We start from the raw sequence: 18,354 nt of genomic DNA, 5'->3' as shown, positions 1-18,354 counted from the left end.
CTGGTATCGGAAATGGGCTGCATGAGCGTAAACAAACAGAAGCTTAATCCAGAAAAGGCAGAGGTGCTGCTTGTCAATAGAATGGCAAGCCCAGTTCTAGAATTCCAACCTGTCTTGCATGGGATTACACTCCCCCTTGAAGCTTTGGGCTCACTGCTAAAGTGTGCTCCTGACTCATTTTTAAGTTTGAACGCTCAGGTGGGTGTTTGTGTGTGTGGCCTGGTGCACTTTTGCACAATTGAGACTAGTGTGGCAACTGAGCCTCTTCCTTGAGATGTCACATCTGGTCATGGTGACACATGCCTTAGTTGGTTGCATCTTGATTGAATGAGTGCTATGCACTCTCTGTGGTTCTATCACTGAAAACTCTTTTGGAAACTTCATTTGGTACAGGATGCTGCGAGTAGACTGTTGACTGGGATCAATTCTAGGGAGCAGGTGACAACATTTCTGGACACAGTTCAAAGTGTTGGTCATTATATTTAAAACCCTAAATGGCTTGGGAACAGGATACCTGAAGAGACGGCTTTGCGTATGAAGCTGCACAGGCTTTAAGATCTTCAGAGAGGCCCTTAGAATCATAGAATCATAGAATAGTAGAGTTGGAAGGGGCATATAAGGCCATCAAGTCCAACCTCCTGCTCAATGCAGGAACCCAAATCAAAGCAAGATCCGAGACATGTTTGACTTTCTCAGTGGCTGCACCCAATCTTTGGATTTCCCCTTTGCAGGAGGTCTGATTCACCCTCTCTCTGTTAGCCCTTTGAAGAATCGAAAACTCCTCCCTGTTTAGACAGGCTTTTTGCCTGCTGAGGGATCTGTGCTGCTGGTTTTAAAACTGTTCCTAATTTTTAATCTCTGTAGTTTTTTTAACCTACCTCTATTTGATTTATTCAGTTGTGCTTTTACGGTTTTTTATATTTTTGATATGTGTATTTGCTTCTGTTGGAAGGCACCTTTGGTGGTCCGTTTTTAGAAAGGTGGGACTTAAATTTAATAAACAAACAGGTGACAGAGTCTGGCTCTGGCTAGGGTTGTCTCATTACGGGAGTGGGGAACACCTGAGGCCATATGTCCCTCAGTTTGGCCCTTGGGACCCTGCCCAGGCCATACACACCCTTCCTTTTAGTGCAGGGTTTTCCAACCTTTTTTAACCCATGGCCCCTTTTAGCTAACACAAATATCCCATCCCTACCTTCAAACCTGGCTCCCGTAATAATGCCAAGCTGGCACCCGTCATGACGTGCCGATAACATAATAAGCTGCATACAATCTTCTCACTTTCTAAACATAACGTTTCATACTTTTATATTTTTCCTTATACAGTAGGGCCCTGCTTTTTGGCGGTCCCCTGTTTGGCATTCCGCTAATACGGTGGCTTTCAATTAGAGTAAGACCCCACTCATATGGTGCTTGTTCCGCTTTTACGGCATTTTTCGGGTGTTGGGCGCCATTCTATTGAATGAGTTCTGTTTTTCGGCGGGGGTCTGGAACATAACCTGCCGTATGAGTGGGGCCCTATTGTATTATAATTTTTTTAAAAAACCATCCCTCCTGAGATCTTTGTTTACTCCCGGGGGGTGGAGGAGAGGCCGCCCTGGTTGAAAAACACTGTCTTAGTGTTTTTCCTTGCCGGGGATGTGATCTTGAACTCGGATCATGCCTCTTGCTTCCCTCGATGGAGGGTAGAGAGGTAGGAGTGTGTGTGTGCAGAAATGGTACAAAGGTAGAATTTGCATTCATTGCTCCAGCCACTTTTGCCTCTGGCCCTATCCATCCCTGGCATATGCCCTCCTGCCTGAAACTTTTCCGGAAGGGAATGCGGCTCTTAGGCTGATGGGAAAGGTTCCTTGCTGTGGGCTCACTAGATAGGATTTCCAAGCTTTGACTGCTACAAGGCAGCAACTTTATTCCCTCCAAGGGGCCGACTTGCAAGTTGTGCTTGTGAAGGGTCGGTGCTGCTTCCTGCCCGTTTTGCTTTAACGGATTCATTTTTTCTTGCCATCTTCCTACAGTTCCTCACCTCCTGGAGTTTTCGAGAAGGAATACGAGATCTATCGAGATTACAGCTCTGACGGGCAGCGGCTGCACTACAGGTGAGATTAGAAAGTGAGGCTGTGAAAGGGAATCTCTCAGCTTGGATGTAGGGCTGGTGAAACCCCATGTGGGAAGAGGCTGCCGGGGGATGGTGGGAGAGACATAGCTCTGTGGTAGAGGAAGTGCTTTGTATGCAGTTCCCAGGCTCCAGGTCCAGTCTGTGGCATCTCTAGGTAGAGCTGGGAAAAGTCTCCTGCTTGAAACCCCAAAGAGCTGCTGCCAGTCAGTGTAGATAATACACTAAGCCACAAACAAGACTAAAATGCCGGAACAAAAGGAAAGGAGGCAGGGATGTAGCTTAATCTCTGGCATCTCCAGGTAAGGCCGGGGGAGACCCTTGCCTGAAACCCTGGAGAGCTGCTGCCAGTCAGTGTAGACAATGCTGAGCTAGATGGACCAATGGTCTGACTCAGTATGAGGCAGCTTCCTATGTTCCTGGGCGTCTTGAGGGAATGGCCGTAGCTCCAGGTAGAGCATCTGCCCTTTCGTGCAGAAGGTCCAAGATTCAGTCCCTGGCATCTCCAGGTAGACTTGGGAAAGATACCCTCCCTGAAACCTTGAAGAGCTGCTGCCAGTCAGTGTGCACAGTACTGAGCTAGATGGACCACTGGTCTGACTCAGTATGAGGCAGCTTCCTCTGCCCTTAAGCGGTATCTGGAGAACAGAACACATTGATACACAGACCTTTGGAATCAGCCCTCTGTGATGCAGTATTCAGTATTTCAGCTGAACATCAGGAAAAACTTCCTAACCATTAGAGCAGCACAACAGTGGAGCCAATGGCCTAAGGAGGTGGTGGGCTCTCCAGCACTGGTGGCCTTCAAGAGGCAGCTGGACAGCCACCTGTCAGGTATGCTTTAATTTGGATCCCTGCATTGAGCAGGGGGTTGGACTGGATGGCCTTAGAGGCCCCTTCCAATGCTATGACTATGGTCTCTTCTCCCCCCAGCAAAATTCTAAAACTCTTGTTACCCATCACCGCTCTCTTGGAAGGAGCTAGGGTCATAGTTTATCACAGTAAATAATGAACATCTCAGCTATCTGCAGGGCCAGGTTGCCTGACTATCATGAGTAGCTGTACTGATATCACCCGTGCAGACCACCTCCCGTCCATGGACCAGGAATCTAGGCGCATCCATGGCAATGATTATTCCGATCTTGTGTCAGAGGTTATAAAACTTTCATTTCAAACAGAAGGCTGCCTGGCTGCCAAACTTTTCTGAGCACTTACAGTCTTGTCACATGAATTGCACCCAGCTGTTGGCAAAGGGTGGGTGGGTGTAGCAAACTGTCAATATTTGCTTTCATTTCTCATTAATAGCAATCCTCAGTCTTTAAAACAAAGCAGGGGGGAGGGAGAGGCTGTTACATCCACAGGTTCTGCACTTAGCATTACACAGGAACACAGGAAGCTGCCGTATACCAAGTCAAACTCACGATCCATCTAGCTCAGAATTGTCTATGCTGACTGGCAGCAGCTCTCTGGGGTTTCAGAGGAGGAGCCTACTTGGAGATGGTGGGGATTGAACCTGAGACCTTCTGCATGCAAAAGGCAGGTGCTGCCCCACTGAGCCCCAGCACGCCCCTTACGTTCCTGCTTGCCAGACTGCAAGGAGGTGGCAACATCTAGAGCAGCATTTCCCAACCGGTGTGCCTCCAGATGTTGCCATTGGCAATGCTGGCTGAGGCTGATGGGAGTTGTGGTCCAACAACATCTGGAGGCACACTGGTTGGGAAAGGCTGATCTAGATGGAAATGTGTGAGAGGCATCATGGTGGACGGCCAATGGTTCCCCTCAGTCAGACACGGTTGACAGACACCCCCCTTCGTCTGCCAGGGGTGGGTTGTTGAGCAGGCTTGCTCTCCAAGAGAGCTGGGTTTAAAATCTGGCTGAGATGCTTCTGCTGTGCTTGGCATACGTAATTAGATATAAACATCTCCTTCCTGGAGGTCATGTTGCAAGCCCTGTAATTTAGTTTTGGTCATGCCAGCCCCATTACACAAATTCATTTATGTTGTCTGCCTGGCTTGTCAAGCTCAATCTCCACTTCGGACGGAAGGATAGGAAAAGCAAAGCTCTTCTCAAAGCAAGAGCGTTGCCGTTTTAAAAGGGCCTGGCAACTTCGGCTCAACCTGACCACCTCAGTGGCTTCCCGGCACTAATGGCTCCCTTCCTCTTAGAGGAGTCCGCTGCAAATGGCGCCACGGGCTGGAGGCAGTCAGTTATTTTTAAGAGAGTGGAAACCGATGTAAGGAAGGCGTCTCTTCTCATGTAGTCAGTATCCAGTCAGTGCTTTAGCCTTCCTCCTCAGTCTTCTCTGGTTGAAGAGTTTTTGGGTGTTTAATTCAGCAATACAAACATACGAAACTGCCTTTAAACCAGGCCAGACTTCTGGTCCTTCTGGTGCAGTGTGGTTTCTGACTGGCTGCACCTCTCTATGGTCTTGAGCAGAGAAGTGTCTTCCCCATCACCTGATGCCTGGCTAACTAGGGATGCCGGGGGTCGAACTTGGGACCTTGTGTATGCAAAACAGATGCCCCGCCACTGAGCGATGGTCCCCTTCCTCTAGATGCAAAACATCTGTTTACCAAAGGTGAAAGTGCAATGTCAGGGACCGCACTTTTGGAACTCCTCCCACCCTCTGGAAATGTTCTTCTGCATCTGAAGTACTCTGACCCCATCTGCACTATTGGTTTAAAGCAGTTTCATAGCACTTTAAACAGGCACGGCTTCCCCCAAGGAAACTTGGGAACTGTAGTTTGCTGAGGGTGCTGAGAGTTGCTTGGAGACCCCTATTCCATTCGCAGACCTACAGTTTCCCAAGTTCCTCTTGGAAGAGGGATAGATTGTTAAACCGTTCTGGCAATTACAGTTCCAGTTATCTTTCCTGAGTTGCTACAGGAGTCGTTATAGGAAATTCGCTAAAAACATTCTCTTAGTGTCCTGAGGCACTGGGAGAAGAGGCACATTAAATGTCAGAGATTATTAGGAGAGGGTTAGAAAATAAAATGGCAAATGTCATAATGTCGGTATATAAACATTTGCCGCAGTGACCTTTGGAATTATCCTTGTGGTCCTGTGCCGATTTCCGAGTGGATATTGTAAAACTAGAGAAGGCACAGCAAAGAGCAGCTGAAGCAATTGAGGCAGAGTTTGGAATCTTTTCCCCATGAAAAACTGCTTGTAGTGGGGAAATGATTAAGGAGGAGACATTATTAGTGGGTCATGAATCAACGACCAGCATAGAGGATGTGAATAAAGAGCAACTCTGCCTATACTCTCTCAAAACACAACTACTCAGGGTCATCCAGTGAAATCGATTTTCTGGTGTTCACAAAAGGAAATAGTTCATTATGCAAAGCATATAATTAATCTGGGGAATTCATGGGCAGAAGTTTAGATTACTTTTTTTTTTGAAAAGGGGTTGGGCAAATTCTTGAAGATAGAACTTTAGGGAAGAGACCTAAATGGAGTTTTATATGTTCAGAGGCAGCATGTCATTCCGCATGAAGCTTGCATGGAAGTGTGGACCTGGGACGGTCCAGCTGGAAGGGCCACAGTTCAGTGGAAGAGCCCCTGCCTTGCATGCAGAAGGTCTCAGGTTTAGTCCCTAGCATCTCAAGGTAGCACTGGGAGACACTCCGTGCCTGAAGCCTTGGAGAGCTGCTGCCAGTCAGTGTAGACCAGGGGCAGGAAATTGTAGCCGGCCAGAAGGCCAGATCATTATCTTCTCCACCCCCCCCAAACTAAATTTGACAGGTGAATGAGACTCCCTCTCTGTGACAGCCCGCAAAGCACCTATACTCAGCTGATGGTCAGGTCTTGCAAAGCCTCATGCATAGCTGAGCTAGATTTATTTATTTATTTATTACTTGATTTATATCCCTCCCTTCCTCCCGGCAGGAGCCCAGGATGGCAAACAGAAATGCTAAAAACACTTTAAAACATCATAAAAAGACCTTAAAATACATTAAAACAAAACAACATTAAAAACACTTTAAAAAAGCTTTAAAAACATCTTCAAAAAGAAAAACAAAAAAAGAGTTAAACATATTATTAAAGAAAACATATTAAAAGCAATTCTAACACAGACGCAGACTGGCTTTATTTATTTATTTAGTATTTGATTTATATCCCTCCCTTCCTCCCAGAAGGAGCCCAGGGTGGCAAACAAAAGCACTAAAAACACTTTAAAACACCATAAAAACAGAGATTGAAATGGAAATGGGCTGCCTTCAAGTTGATCCTGACTTACAGCGACCCTATGAATAGGATTTTAATGGTGTATTCAGAGGGGGTTTACCATTGCCTTCCTCTGAGGCTGAGAGGCAGTGACTGGCCCAAGGTCACCCAGTGAGCTTCATGGCTGTGTGGGGATTCGAACCCTGGTCTCCCAGGAAAATACGTTAAACCAAAACAACTTTAAAAACATTTTTTTAAAAAAAGAAAAGCTTTGAAGGTTAAAAAACATTGTTTTTTAAAAATAGGTTTAAAAGCATATTAAAAAGCAGTTCCATCACAGACTCAGATTTACCTGTGGCCTGAGTCAGTACAAGGCAAACATCCCATCCAGTCACTGGGAGACAAGAGCCGCTGCCTGCCTGTGCAAAGAGACCAACCTCGGCAGTAAGGTGTGATACGTGAGCAGCAAGCAGGTGCCTGCAGGGATGTAGCTCTTAGGTGGCCCAAAGTAGTTGAGCCAAACTTCAGTCAGCAGGGGACTTCAGGGCTCCTCCACCTTTTCAACAAAGCTAGAGTTGTGGGAGGAACATCGCAGGTGTGTGCGCTGTGCTCATTAAGAAACTCTGTAGTCATACACATTGTGGAAGTTTAGCTTTCCAGTTCAGAATTGGGGACTGAGTGCCAGAATTCTGATAATCTTCTGTTCCTGCTGGCATGAAATAGTTAGCGCTGAAATAGCCGTGGCCGTAGAATTAGGGCTTATTGTTCTTATTATGTTTTCTATATAGGGATGGATCCCAATCAGGCAGCTCTGTTGTGTCCTGCAGCAGCTGCCCAAGCGCTCTCCCCTTGTTGCATGGAGCCCTTTCCAGCAAACAAGCAATTAAGGGATTAGATTTCGCCATAGTGAGCACGCAAGGGCCGGCTGCTTTAACACATGCTTTGCAACCAGACATAAATCCGTCCACTTCCTACTCAGCTTTATTGGCTGCACAGCAGAATGGTTGCCACTCTTTCCACCAACCCCCACACCTAATCTCTTGCAGAGTTTGAGGCCAGGCGGTTAATTAACAGGCCTGAAAAGCTGGAGCCAAGGAGGAGGCGTGAGGCTAGTAGATGTAGACCAGCCTTTGGGGACCTGGTGCCCTCCAGCTCCCATCACCTGTGAGCTAGGGCTGATGGGAGTTGTAGTACAAAACATCTGGAAGGCACTAGGTTGGCAAAGGCTTATGTATACTTGTCTGACTGGCAGGGACAGTTGCCTTCTTTCCCCGTGCAAAAAGAAATGCAAAATGTATAAGTAGGCATCTTGCTTACTGGGGCAACTTTGGTTGGTGGAGGAATTTGCCAGCTTTCAGTCTGGACAGAGCCATTCTTCATGCAGAAAGATAGCGAACTGAGTTCCCCGACTCGCACAGCGGGGCACTGTGATCTGTGGAGCTGAGAAAGTTTGAAAATGAAGGGACTCTTACTGTGTCCTGTGAAATTATTTCCAAATATATCCTTAAAATTAGGCAAGGGTGATGGCTCTGATGGTCTGATCACCGTTTTCAAATTGTTTTGCATGCTCGAATCTGCACTAAAATTAAACTTCGTAAATTTTGTTTGAAGATTATGCGTTTGAATCTAGTATGCCACTTATGTTTTTATTTAATAAAAACAAATAAAAATAAACTTAATCTGTATATGTTATAATGAAAATCTTCACTGTGTGTTTACATCCTCCCTGGGAATGGGCAAAGCGACCTGACTGTGAAAGGCGCTCATTGGCACTGAGGCCGCAATAGGTGTAAGCCTGGATCGGGTATGGAAGGAGCTTCTATCTAGCAATATTGCTATATATTCCGAAAGTTGTCAGCAGTGATGACTTCTATGCAGCACTTCTCAAATGCAAAAATGCTTTGGCCTTTTGCCCTTGCACTACCCTGCAAGGTAGACTCTTCATGGACCCATTGTACAGAGGAGAAACTGAGGCCAAAAGTAAACGTCTTGCTCATCTGACACACTGCCTTCCGAAACAGGCTCATACTAGTGTGGGCAGAGTCTTGGCTGGTGCCTTTCTTTTTTCTCGACCGGCAATATAAAGTTAGATCCAATAATCTTTTTCCTCCCAGCGTTTTCCCTGTGATATTTGAGAGCCAGGTATGATGGAAGGAGGTTGGATAGTGGGCTCCATTGCCCCCCCCTCTCTTTGAGGATCCGTTCAGCTTGTGTTCTCATGGCTGTTGCTTGATGCAAACCAGGCTAAATTGGCATTCCCAGTCATGCTTGGTGTCAGCTGCCTGCTTGTCTCCAGAGGCCCTTCATGAGCTTGGCTGCTGAAATGTTCTCTCCCTCCTCCACCCCCTTTTCACTTCTGCCAGCTCCACAAGTGTCAGGAGTTGACTTGAAGAAAGGGGAAAAGAAAGAAACAAATTAGGAAAGAAGGCTGGAGTCTGCAGGCATTCTCTCTCTCTCTCTCTCTCTCTCTCTCTCTCACACACACACACACACACACACACACTCTCTCACTCTCTTGCCAAGACGCCTGTCCCCTCCCCCCCCCCCAGCTTAGGAAGCGAGATGTCAGGAATAGAGTCGGCCAGTGGGAATGGGAAGACTTTTCCTAGGGTGAGAGCTGGGCAGATCATTGGCCAAGAGGAGGAGTGAGCCGGGGCAGGCAGGCATTTAAGCAGAACTGGGGAGGGGGGGGAAGAGTAGTGGGGCCATGCGCAGAGTCTCTTCCAGGTGGAGGCAAAGTAGCGTCATAGGAACACACGAAAGCTGCCTTCCACGGAGCGAGACCGTTGGCCCATCTTCCTCGGTTCTGTCTACGGGAACTGGCAAGCACCTCTGTGGGGTTTCAGAGAGGAGTTTTGTTTTCCCCTCCACTCCTGCCTGGAGATGCTATTGGGGATTGAGCCAGTGCCCTTCTGCATGCAAAGCAGATGCTCTGCCACTGAGCTATGGCAGCCAGGGTCTGGGGGTACACATGGAGGTATTTAACAGCAGGTAGGAATCGGAGTGGCGAACCTGTGGCCTGTCCTGTTCTCGCGAGGAAGCGAGAGACTTGCCAGCAACATCATCCACCACAGCAGTTACCCAGGGCCGTTCCAAAGTCAGGGTCCAAACAAGCAGAGCCCTTAACAAAGGCAAGGTCAGAGCAGTCTGAGGTCAGGGTCCCGTCCGTCCGTCTGCCCGTGGGCAAATCTGGACAAGGGCAAGTCCTGGGTAGTCTGAGATCAGACTTTCGGGTCAGCAGGAGATCAGCCAACAGGCCAAGGACAATGCTGGTACGTAAACATCATTCCAGCAGCTCTTCCAGCTTTTTTTTGGGGGGGGGGTTCAGCTAGAACTGCCTGAATCACAGTCCCAACCTCAGCTGACTCCCTGTCAACTACCTTCAGCCAGACATTTACTCCCAAAGAGACTTTTACTCCCAAGGAGACCTTGCCTGTTGTCGGATGGGCTGGGTTTCCAACTGGCATTTGTGGCAATGCCTTTGACTTCGGCTTGGGATCCGTTCAGCCTCATTTTATACTGTTCTTGTACATTGTAAGCCACCTTGATGTGCTGCTTATAAATGCTTAAATGTATACATAAAGTGTGGTGTAGTGGTTAAGGTATTGGACTATGACCAGGAAGCCCAGGGTTCGAATCCCCACACAGCCATGAAGCTCACTGGGTGACCTTAGGGCAGTCACTGCCTGGTAAACCCCCTCTGAATACCGCTTACCATGAAAACCCTATTCGTAGGGTCGCCATAAGTCGGAATCAACTTGAAGGCAGGCCATTTCCATTTTCCATACATAAATAAATGAAATGTCAGAGGCCGGACTCGCTCCACATACAGATGGCCCTCGGCTTCATTGCAGAATTCTGGTTCCTCACCCCCAGATGGAGCCTGACTCAGGGCTAGGTCCAAGACTGGAGCCTCTGATGAGGAGTCACCCAGCTGAGATTCCAGCAGGGCCCCTTCAGATGTTGTTGTCTCCAGTTCCCATCAGCCCAGCCAGCATGGCGAGTGGTCAGGGGTGATGATGGGAGTTGTAGTCCAGCAGCCACTGGGGGGCCACAGGCTCCTCATCTCTGAGGCAGAGAGGGCCAGGGCTCCACTGAGGACTGGTTGGCAGAGGATTCCTTCTGGCTTCCTGGTGCACAAAGTGAGGGATCAGAGCTTGGGAGGAGGTGGCACATGCCGCCTCACTCTCTGATCCCCAGAATGGCTCCTTGTGGCCTCAGAATGGAAGCAAAAGGGTGGCAAGCACCCTTCTCCAGGGCAGAGCTGTGGGGGATTTCTCCTCTGCTGCCTTCCTATCAGCAGGTCCCCAGCAGCAGCCACTTCTTCCCCCCGTCCTTGTGAGTAGCTGTCGCTGCTTAGAAAAGCCACAATGCCTGGGACCAGTGGCGGCTGTCCGTGTCAGTGGGGCAGTGGAATCTGCTCTGGGTTTTAGCTTGAGCTCTCTAGGAGCTGTCCAAGGTGCCCCCTCCTGAGAGCACTGTCCACACCTACCTGAAGTGATCTTTGCATCCATAACAATCAGAAAATTGCTTTTGAAAATGGGATTCTCACTCTGCTGAGTTTTGCAAGTTCAGGGGCACGCCCCCGCCCTGCCCCGCCCCCTAGTTTGAAGATGTTAAACTTTGAGCGTTTAAGTGCCCTGGTCTATAGAGATTTTCCCTCTCCATTTCCAGTGCAGAGTCCGCATACCTCTTCTCTGACCACGTGTTTAGGCGCTCAGGGTGCCAGTTGAGGGTGGGAGTTGGGAAATTACATGGAAATCGCGATGAGCCACTCTGAGAGCAGCTTCCATGCTACCAGGGCTGAAGGCCAAGTTGCAAATCAATTAATATCGAGCCGTTGGGAGGTGGAGAAGAAGCAACGCTCTGGAATGCGGACTTGTTCATCCTCTTCAAAGCAGCACACAGATCAGGGCGTAGAGACGCGGGTGAGGCGTGTGCTATGGGATGAGAGCCCTGGGCCTTGAACCAGTGGCAGCAGCTTGCTTTGTTGCTGAGGTGTTCCCTCTAGCCTTCCCTGCTGCCGCTATTAGGAAGACCCAAACTGGTCATGTGTAAGTCCCCAGCCACCATCATAAGCGTCTCCCTCAAACTCACGCAGAAAATGAGAAAACTAGGTCAGGTTGTTGTTCATATCATTTAGGCCTTATTGCTAAATGCATTCTAAAGAAAAGACACTTAACAATGTGTTCTGTGTGGAAGCAGCACCTGTCTGTCTCCAGCCAAGGGCTCCAGTGCTGCTTGGTGTCATCCAAAAAGCCACTGGGTTTAGGCGTTAGCCAAATGTGATTTTGTTTTTAGCAAATTATGGGTCTCGCAGTTCAGATCCTAAGATCTCACATTAGTGCACGGCTTCTTGGCTCAGTTTCTGTGATAACGGGGCAGATCAGCTGATAGCCTTCAAAGCCAGCAGAGCAGGTGGAGAGATCAGAGGTCAAGAAGCAAAAGCGTGAGACTGTCAAAAGGAAAATTCTGAAGCCCACATTCAGGTGCATTATTTTCATCACAGGTGGGGGAGACATTTGGCCCTTCAGACGTCGCTGACCTGTATCTCCCATCAGCTCCAACAAGCATGACTAATGGCCAGGGATGATGGGAGTTGTAGTTCAGCAACGTCAGTTGGGCCTAGGGTTCCTCAGGTCTCCTTTATTGGAGCCAACTAATATGTCACAAAATAGGGAGTAAGATTTCGAGTTCTCCAGAGCGGTTTGCCATGGTGGCTGTTGAGCAAATCAGGACTGGAAGGGGGGAGAGAATTGGCTTGATGTTGAGACCTCAGATCTGCATGTATTACAGCCTTAAAGATGGAGCGCAGGTGGAAATGCTACATCCTAATCCAATTCAGTCTCGGGGCTTTAGACCCAGAAGTCCTAAATATAATCTGTAACCTGCAAAGTGCTTAGTAGAGCATTCTTCACTTTAGAAGAATGCCCAGGTTTAACCTTCCATATGAATGGAAAAGTCATCAAGGAATGCCCTTTTTTGGGCTACACTAGCCTTCCCCAACCTGGTGCCCTCCAGATGTTTTTGACTACTGTTCCCATCAGCATGCCAGCTGGGGCTGATGGGAAGGGTAGTCCGAAACATCTGGAGGGCACCCGGTTGACTGAAGTCTGGCCTTAAATCTTTTCTTGTTGCCACTGAGATGGGCACAGAAGGTTCGAACCCTCTATTAAGCATAGCAACCCTCATTGGCATCTGCGGCTTGTACTCTCTGAAAGAGCCCATCCCATTTATTATTTATTATTTATTTATTACATTTACACCCCACCTTTCTTTTTCATGAAACCCAAGGCAGCTTACATATGGTTCCCAGGTGGTCTCCCATCCAGGCACTGACCAGACCTGACCCTGCTTAGCTTCAGCAGAGTGCTGGCCTCATGTGCCTTCAGTCCATAGCCTGGAACCAATCAGTAGTTGCTGTTCAGCTCTGTGAACTGCCAGCACCTTGAATGTACACCAGCAGCTTATTTGGACTGCACGTCGGTGGTGGCTGTCACCTCTGGTTAGCACCGACCTTTGCGCCCCTTTGTTGTTCATTGCATTAGTCTCTCAGTGGCCTCTCTTCTTTCCGGCCAGGGATGTCATTTCAAATCTGATGCTGTAGCGTTTGTGTCCGTTGTCTCCATCCTTTGCAACTGTGCTAGCTCATGATAATGTCCACTGTGTATAATGGGGGGGTGAGGAGGGGGTCTGCACTCTCCCCTTTTGCCTTGCCTCCTTTTAAGTATTCTTCTCATCATAAACAATTTTTATAATGCATTTTCCCAACAGAGCCGTACTTTCCCTTGCAGCTGTACTTTCTGCTGTGTGTGATCTTGGGTTGTTACAGCTGAACTTAGTTTACATTTCTTAAAATTCTGATCTGGTGCTTTTCCCGTGGCTGGTACATGTCAGGAGCTGATCCGCTGGCTGGTGTTGCTGAGCTTTCCATCTCACTTTCTTCTTGCAGCCTTGCCAGAGAGAGATGGCTGCATAGAATGTTAATATGGGTTGCTAATTGCAGCTTTTGCTGGCTTATTAAAGATGCTAGCAGTTACGTTAGGGACATTGCAACCTGTATCAGCCCTATACTAGGGTTAGCTTGCTGGTCGGTTAGATGTTGACCATCTGTTACAGAAGTGATGAACCATTTTCAGACCTAGGGCCGCATTCTTTCTGGGCAACTTTCTGGGGGCCGCATGCCAATAGTGGGTGGGGCCACAGGCAAAGTAGGCAGAGCAACAAATGTAAATTTTACTTCTGTATAGCAACTTTACACAGTCCTGGACACCCCTCTGTATTCTCCATTCGGACAAGCACGAGGTATTATCAGAGTCCCAGGATATGTTCCAGCCAAGCACTGAGGGTGCAAAGTAGCGGCCGGTGAGGGTATGGTCTAGGGAGACTGGGGTGGGGGGATCCCGAGGGCCAGACAGAGGCCAGAAGGGCTGCAGTTGGGCCCCAGACCTGAGGTTTTCCATTCCTGATTTATTATTTGACTATCATTAAATATTCAGAAAGAAAGAGGAAATTTTATTGTTTGTAGCCAGTGGCCATCACAATATAGTACAACCAATCAAATAGGAAAAGGCAAATAAAACCATATAAACTATAAAAGACTCAGTGACACAGCTGGCATAGCACAGTGGGGAGGAGACCCTGGCTGGGAGTCCAGAGTCTGTGAGTTCCAATCCCCGCTCGTGTCTCCTGAGAGTCAAGGGCCAGCTAAAGATCACCCCCAGGGAGTGGCTCAGGGGTTACGTGTCCTGCCCCCTGTGCAGCCGTGGGCAAACTGCATAGTCCCAGGGAGCCCAGTTGCCCCCCAGCTGGCAGTTGCAGACAGGAAGGGGCTGGCTTGTGCAGCTATGGCAAACTGAGCAGGCCCTGGCCAGCTGGGGAGGACTAGCCTCAGAGGGAGGTGATGGTGAACCCCTCTGAATACCGCTTACCATGAAAACCCTATTCATAGGGTCGCCGTAAGTCAGGATCGACTTGAAGGCAGTCCATTTCCATTTCAAATATTCAGTAAAGCAGCAGTAGTCTTGTGTTAAGAGGTTGCTTGCCTTCTTAACTGCATCATGGGGTTTGCAGTGATAGGCGTGATGACCTCCTCCTTCCCAAAGTTGTGGGAGTTAGGGTCACACTCTCCTCATTCTGGAATTGTATGGCCCTCTGCCCTTGCGGCAATTCTTAGACAAGTGTCTGCCTTTCCGAGTTAAGCCTCATGGCACAACTCTTCCTAGTGGCCAAGTTGTTGGTGAGATTGCAGGCATGGTACATGGAGCGGCATGGAGAGTGGGGCTCAGGTGGAAGAATGAGGCAGACTGTAACTCCGGTTGCTCAGGTGACAGGCCACACACAGCTTGGATTCCTACCATTTTGCCTTTGCAAATAGCAGTAATGGCGTTCCTGAGCAAAACTGGCTTTCAGGTTATTTTTTTATAGATGGAGGCTTTTCTGTTCATACTGCGTCATAACGAGGATGCAAAGAGTCCCATGAGTCATGAGCTGCACACACAACTCTCCCTGTAACTTGGACTCTTTGGATAAATGGATCCCTGTCATGACCCTTCTTCTCCTAGGTGATGCTCATTTACCCAGGCAAAAAGAGAAACCTGACGAGGGTCATACCCTTTTGAAAGTGTGCTGCATCCAGGAAAGTTATAAGTCTCTATCGTTGGGGGGTAGGGTGGGACCATTTACATCTCACCTTTGTATGACAAAATCAAATTTGAAGCTGCTAGTATAAATCACAAAATTTAAAAACAAACCTAACAGTAGAAAACAAACAATTAAAAACAGCAGAATAAAACATCGTAACATGTAAGCAACTAAAACCATATCAAGGCTCTGCTAAAAAAAAACGGAAGGCCTGCCACAATAAAACAGTCTCCAGCACCTGTTTAAAAGCAAACAAAGAGGTTATTTCCTTATTTGCCACAATCGAAAAGACCCTTGTATGAAAGCTTGCTAGTGGGACATAAATGCAATCTGTTTGGGGGTTATAGTTTGCATTTATCATTCCTCCATGGCTGCTACCCTGGTACATTTGTGAACTAAGGAAATTGTCATGGGCATCTAGGGATGGGGAAGAAATCTGATTCAGTTTGTGTTTAAAAGCCCCTTAATTTGCACCTTCTGAAACAATATGCAAACAAAAACACAGCCACCCTCCGAAATTTGCACTTCTTCAAATTTTGCAGTGCAGTTCTCCAGCAAAGCATATACCGCATTTTTGTGTGCATATGAATGCACATTTTAGTGAAGATAATATGCAGTAACACACCGTATTAGGGAACATTGCTTTGTAAATGTGTGTATATTAGGGGAAATTGCATACAAAAATGTTAGGAGAAACTCGCACTAAAATGCTGCTGGATTTTCATGAGGATTTTTTAAAATCGCAAACGGATGTGGAAATGTAAAGAACTGAACTTAAGATAATGAGAAACCGAGACTGGCATGTTTGCCCTTTCTTTCTTTCTTTCTTTCTTTCTTTCTTTCTTTCTTTCTTTCTTTCTTTCTTTCTTTCTTTCTTTCTTTCATCAATTAATCAATTAATCAATTAATCAATTAATCAATTAATCAATTAATCAATTAATTAGTATCCCGCCCTTCCTCCCAGCAGGAGGAAGCTCATTATTCCGTGTCCTGCACGCTGGGACGATTGAGAAGAGATCCTCACTGCTTTTGTAGATGTGTGGCTGGGAGTGACACCATGTTCTTTCTCTCCCTCTTCTCCCCCCCCCCCATTTCTGCATGCCTACCTTAGAAGCATAGAATAGCAGAGTTGGAAGGGGCCTGTAAGGCCATCCAGTCCAACCCCCTGCTCAATGCAGGAATCCAAGTCAAAGCATTCCCGACAGAGGGCTGTCCAGCTGCCTCTTGAAGGCCTCCAGTGTCGGAGAGCCCACTACCTCTCTAGGTCATTGGTTCCATTGCCGTATGGCTCTAACAGTCAGGAAGTGTTTCCTGATGTCCAGTCGAAATCTGGCTTCCTGCCACTTGAGCCCATGATTTTATTTCTGGTGCCCCTCAGGTGCACGTCTGTGTAAATGCGGCAAAGACATGGGAAAGGGGGGGCAAGGCAAATTTCCAGCATTCCTCATACTTTCTAGTGGTTGGTAATTCTCCAGATGTTTTACTGTTTTTGTATTTGATGTTTCTTTTCTAGCATTTCTGCCACTTGTTCTGTCAGCAAATGAACGCTTGTGTTGCAAACCGCTCTCTCTGCTTTGCTGACCTTGGAGTATTTCTGTTTATATTGCGGCAGCGATAGCAATGGTGATATTGATTCCAAGTAGGGATGTGGGAGAATTCTGTCGGAAACAAAAATGGGGGTGGAAATTCTCACAGGTCACACGTTCATCAGAGGTCAGGAACAGCAATCATGGAAGTGGATATGAGTGGTATTTGCTGTTGTTGTTTTTTATTCTGGAAATGTTACGTAAAAAAATTACATTATTTATACTGCTTTGTTTTTGCTGTTTCCATTGAGGCCCACTGAAATTAATTATGTAATTAACCATGTAAGTTTCGACCATAGTGGATAGCGAGATGAGTAACATAGGTTTTAGTGGAAGTCAAACTGTAGCGGAACAGAAACAGTGCTGATTGTGATGAACCCAGGGTGGGATGACAATAACTGCCTCCTTGCATCCCTAACTCCCAAGTTCTGTGAATTTTCTGCTGGGAGAGTTAGGTACACTCCCTGTGGACTGAAGGACTGCTCCCTTTTTGTTCTGCAGCTCTGTATTCTTTGAATTTCCCCTGCTAAAATTAAGACCGCACCCCAGGCCTTCTTCAGTGTACCGTTGTGAGAGGAATAGCAATACCACTTATAAGACAATGGAAGAGTTGCCCAGTGACAAAATGGGATGCGGAGTGACATCAGCAGCCACCGTGGGACAAAGAAGGGGCAGAGAAGCCCTCTTCTTATGGTGGAGAGATTAGGCTTCCTTCCCACCACAGCAGTAGCCTTGACTTTGGGTAGAAGCAACAAACGGAGGACCCACTGCGATCCGTGATTGCAACGATGGGAAGTGGACTGAACCAGGAAGGCAAGTCTGGGCTAGCCAGGAGAGGAGGAGGAAGGTTGCATGGAAACTCCCCTGCTGAGACAGTGTGTATTTGCACATGCCCAGGGCCATTGCATTGGCTATCTTTTTTGTCACTCTGGGCGTCTGGGATGTGCAGCCCCCCCCCAAACAAGACAGCAGGATTGTACCACACTCAAAGAGATGTTACTTGATAACATAAGAGATTAATTTCTCTTTCTTTTTCTCACTCTCCTTGAAGTCCAGTCCTCTCACATTTTTTATTTATGTGCTTCCCATACGGCTTTATATCTGAAAAAATCTCTAGGTTGCGTACCATAAAATGGTAAAACAGGCTATTCCAGTTAAAGCTCAAACTAACTCAAAAAATGCAGGGAAAGGCCAGGAGCAAGGGCATCAAAGTAGCAGCGGTTTAGCCCGAAGTCCTGAAGAAACAGGTTTTTCACCTGGCACCTGAAGGCCAAGTGTGTGGGTTTAAGTACAGATTTCAAGGGGAAGGGAGTTTAGAGCTGGGATGCTATCACAGAAAAAGCCCTTCCTATATGTCTTCGCCAGACAAACTGTGCTCAGCAGAGGAACTGCATAGAGGGCCTCCCTGGACGATTTCAAGTCTTGGGCAGACTCATCCAGGAAGAGGTGATCCCTCAAGTATTCAGGTCTCAAGTCACTCAGGGCTTTATATGCTCTTTGATTTCTTGTCAACCACCCTGAGAAATGAAGCTGAGATATTGTCTTGGTCTTTCGCTAAGCAGGTCCACAGTTCCCATCCATTCTATTTCCTGTGAACCACACAAACCTTTTCAGGAAAACGGAATAGTGCTTTTTCAGCAAAATCAGTGTTGCCCTTTCATGTCTTTGAAAACGAGCATTAGAAATGATACTGGGCTGTTCTTCTCTTTGACCCCGTGTTTTTTCCCTGCCCTGAACCTGAAAAGCTGCAGGTTAATTTTGGTCCTGCTGGGGTGGGAAGCTTGCCTATGGGCTCCCTTTCAGGAACATGCAAGGGCTGGTGCTCCCCTCCTTTGGCGAGACCTT

General features: G+C 47.5%; 1 protein-coding gene across 5 annotated transcripts in view; it reads left to right on the top strand.

Moving 5' to 3' along the window:
- ARHGAP39 (Rho GTPase activating protein 39) overlaps positions 1-18,354 on the top strand; it is a 242,709-nt gene that overhangs the window by 144,799 nt on the left and 79,556 nt on the right. For all 5 annotated transcript variants that reach the window (XM_061607088.1, XM_061607087.1, XM_061607089.1 and 2 more), the window contains one exon: positions 2,016-2,096. In XM_061607088.1, coding sequence (XP_061463072.1) covers positions 2,016-2,096 — 81 coding nt within the window. The remainder of the gene's footprint in view (positions 1-2,015; positions 2,097-18,354) is intronic.

The sequence above is a fragment of the Rhineura floridana genome, chromosome 1, assembly GCF_030035675.1.
Source record: "Rhineura floridana isolate rRhiFlo1 chromosome 1, rRhiFlo1.hap2, whole genome shotgun sequence".
NCBI classification, from domain to species: Eukaryota; Metazoa; Chordata; class Lepidosauria; order Squamata; family Rhineuridae; genus Rhineura; species Rhineura floridana.
The sequence above is the reverse complement of the archived record's forward strand: the minus strand, read 5'-3'. Positions and strand labels throughout refer to the sequence as shown.